Here is a 3,921-nt window from a genome sequence, read left to right on the forward strand (position 1 = left end):
ATTATTATTCTGAAACCATAAACAAACCTTTAACATTTGTATCTTATATACACAGGGTGATTCACTCAAATGGTAACACAAAATATATCAGTTCGATGACCTCGGATTGATATAGGGTTTTTTGGGAGAAAAAAATACCACTCAAAATCAAATGAAATCAAGAAATCTTACAGTTGTGTATACATATGTATTAATGTATTCCCTATCACCTCCCAAAAACCACAATTCAATCCCATAATGTCACTGAACAAGAACAGAAATACTTTGTGTTACCATTTGAATGAAAACACTTGTAGTATACACTGCAGTATACATGTAACATAAATATTAATATATAATATACCTTTGTTATAATATATAATGTTACACGTATAAATAATATTTATTAATTAGTGTATTTATAATTGTGATAACGTGATATGATTAAGTATATGATAACATAACCTAACCTAATATATATTGTAAGTGTATTGTATGTGTTGAGCAAGCGACTAACCATGTGCGCTCTCAACTCTAATGTTATAAAAAGTTAAATAAAGTAAAGTGTTTATAAAATAATACTGTCTTAATATTCCTCATAAGATATAACAATGGCGACGAGGCAAAAACAATAAATGTGAACGCGATCAAAAAGGATAAAGGTGGGTATCGACTATGCGCGGCAAACCCTCGAACATTGGCTCGCGCGGCAGCCGCGACAAATGGATACCGCGTTGCCGTGCGAGCCAACTCAAAAGTTGCCGCGCTCGAACACGCTGCGTGACGAGCCAAATTGCGTCGGTATTTAGGCACGCGGCAAAGGAATTTCAGTTAATTGCTCGCGAGCAGTTGGGACGGTTTTGTCGTTAAAATTCGTACGCGGATTATAGTTCATCATGGATAGTGAAGAGTGTCTAGTTTTAATTCGATTGTATGGCGCTAAAGATTTTTTGTGGAACAGTAAATCTCCACTTTACCACAATAAGACTGTAAGGGAAGATGCGTGGAATGAAATAAGTTCACTAATGAACTTACCTGTTGCTGAACTAAAGAAAAAAATGACCACCCTTCAAGCATCTTACAGAAGAGAAAAATCCAGAGTAGCAAAAAGCCTCATTACTGGTTCTGGTAAGTAGGTATTGCATAATATACTTTCATTTATTTTAGAAAACAATAAACTTTAAACATTTTTACTAGCGTACATTCAGAACCGTAGGTGGGGCCCTAAATTGGTGAGACTGGTCCAGGCTAGGACCGCAAAACCCAGATTAAAATATGCCATATTATGTTATAATATATAATAATTAATGTCATTATTAATAATATAAAAATAGTTATAGTAGCTACTATAGGTACTCTATACAATATAGGTACTAATGTATACATATATCCCAATTTACAAGTGTTTACAAAATACCAAGTGATAATATGATATGTGTAAGTATTCTGTATTAGTCGGCGATTTTAAAAAATCTAGTATCCTTTAAAAATAACAATCGGCAAATATAACTATTCAACTATTTAAGTGATATAATCCTATATAGTTTACTCGTAATAAATACATTATTTTCGGGAGTCAGATAAAGATAAGTTACCCATATGGCCATATTACTGTGTTTATGTAAATTGTTTTCACCGATATTAATATCTAAAAATAGAAATGGTAAATAAAATACTACGATAATAAAATGAATGTACCCATGCCCAAATACAATTTAATTTAAATAGTTAATACCAAATGAATAAGTCATTTATTTTAAGAAATGTTTGTAACAGTCAGTATATTAATAGTATTTTTAATTCGAACACAATTAATTAAACAACTTATTATAACTTTTTACACTTATGAATTATGAATTATATTTTAGGTACACATCAAGTTTACGTATCAAAGTGGTTTGCTTTTGACGAATTTAATTTTATGAAAGATAAAGACATACCTAATGAAACATCCGACACAATGTCGGAGCTGGAAAATGTAAGTTAAAATTTTAATATCTGTTTAAATATAATAATGTAATAAAAATAATAATTTAATAACATGATATAATGTAATATCTGTTTTAATATCTGTTTTGCCACGGTATTTCACCATTGGTTAGGTGGTGATTGAAGGAATAGGCAGTAGTGATGTAGGGGCAGATTCATTTCTCCAAGTTCCAGGTCTAAGTTCCCCATTTGTCTCACTGTCTAGAGATCCAGGTGGTGTATACAGTGATCGTGTATTTGGTTTTTTCCTCAAATAATTATGCAAATGAATAGTGGCTAGGACAATTTTAGTAGCTGTTTTTGGTTCTAGTAACATAGGCTTCCGTAGTACTCTAAATACTGAGCTGAGAATTCCGAAAGCGTTTTCAACGACTCTACGCGCTCGAGACAGCCTATAATTAAAGATTCTTTCCTGAGAACCTCTGGCCGGTTCTCCGTGGAATGGTTTCATTGTGTATTCATTGAGTGCAAAAGCTTTGTCAGCCAGAATGACATAAGGTACTTTGAAACTATAGGGGACCTGAAGTATTGATGGTGGGGGGACTTTCATAGATTTTTCTTCGAGTTTCTTGTACAACTTAGTATTCTTGAAAACACCCCCATCAGAAATTCTACCCTGACAACCAACATCTACGTACCTAAAGCAATAGTCTGCGTTGACTAAAGCCATGAGTACTATACTAAAAAAATGTTTATAGTTATAAAAATCGGTACCACTGTTAAAAGGGGCTTGTAACATTACATGCTTGCCATCTAACGCACCTATTGCATGAGGAAAATTCCATTTTGTTTCAAAATCGTGTGCTAACTCTAACCATTCTGCTTCTGAGTCGGGTGCCTGAAACAATTTAATAAGCATAATATTATTAATTTTTAGATTCTGAACGGAGATATGGATGTATTGGTTTTACAATTATTTCATTTTTTTTTTTGTCTGTCACCACCTTTTAAGATTTTGACTGAATATTTATATTGGCATTTTCTTTACACTATAATATTTTCAAATAAATTATTTCGAGGTGTTTACGGACATTTTTAGTTTCCAATTTTATTAGTTTTTTTTTATAAATATCTATAAAATGTTATTTGTTGGGTAAAAAAGCTTGACAATTTAATACAAGGCTTCTTATATATTGTTTCAAATGTGGATAAAAAATATTTAAAGTCCGTAGTCACAAATTTTTTTATAAGCATTTAAAGTTCAAATTTTGACTGCATTTATCAAATTTAAAATTTAAAATTATTTTGTAGTTAAAAAATATAAAAACACTCTTATAGCTAAGAATTGAAAATTTAAAATGAGGTTCCACAATTTGTATAAAATATGTAATAATATAAATTATCCTAGGCTGACAATCGTCTTCGTTCAGAATCATTTTTCGTACACAAGTATATATATCATTGCATTCAAATTTAACACATATAGTGAACTACCCACTGAGGTCTATTCGACATCTACTATACAGTAGAGTGAGTTCCTAGTTTTTTCTTAACGTTATTCGTTGTTTTATAGATATCAACAACTCAAAATAGTGTTACAACACTTGAAAACAATGATAATATAGAACCTATACAATTATCAGCCATGGACAGTACAGATAAACATATAGAAGAACCGACAGATATTTACAAAGCTCCGAATACTCCTACAGTCAAAAAAACAAAAAGAAAACAAAATACTGATGAAGAGTCACATATGCTGAAAAAAGCATTTCAAATTCTAAATGAAACGTCATCGGCAACTGACTCATATTTTACTTACGGCCAGCACATTGCAAACGAGCTCCGTAAATATGATCAACGAACTTTAATTTACGTGAAAAATGCAATCAACAATGTGATTTTTGAAGCTGATTTGGGATACTACACCTATGGACATACACAAGACAACACTGCTCAAAATTTGACATCGTCTCCTCAGCCTCCAGTTCCGTCTCCTAAAACTTCTGCAGT

The 3,921-nt window shown here is 31.8% G+C and overlaps 2 protein-coding genes across 2 annotated transcripts; one reads left to right on the forward strand and one right to left on the reverse strand.

The window, feature by feature from the left end:
• Nucleotides 1–875: 875 nt before the first annotated feature.
• On the forward strand, nt 876–1,966 carry LOC132953185 (uncharacterized). Its single transcript, XM_061025713.1, has 2 exons — nt 876–1,107; nt 1,848–1,966. Exons 1-2 carry the CDS (start codon nt 876–878, stop codon nt 1,964–1,966), a joined length of 351 nt encoding a protein of 116 aa, XP_060881696.1.
• Nucleotides 1,967–2,077: 111 nt separating this feature from the next.
• Nucleotides 2,078–2,638, reverse strand: LOC132953257 (uncharacterized). The gene has a single exon (XM_061025778.1). It carries the CDS (start codon nt 2,636–2,638, stop codon nt 2,078–2,080), a length of 561 nt encoding a protein of 186 aa, XP_060881761.1.
• Nucleotides 2,639–3,921: the final 1,283 nt, after the last annotated feature.

Source organism: Metopolophium dirhodum, unplaced genomic scaffold (assembly GCF_019925205.1).
Source record: "Metopolophium dirhodum isolate CAU unplaced genomic scaffold, ASM1992520v1 scaffold1, whole genome shotgun sequence".
NCBI classification, from domain to species: Eukaryota; Metazoa; Arthropoda; class Insecta; order Hemiptera; family Aphididae; genus Metopolophium; species Metopolophium dirhodum.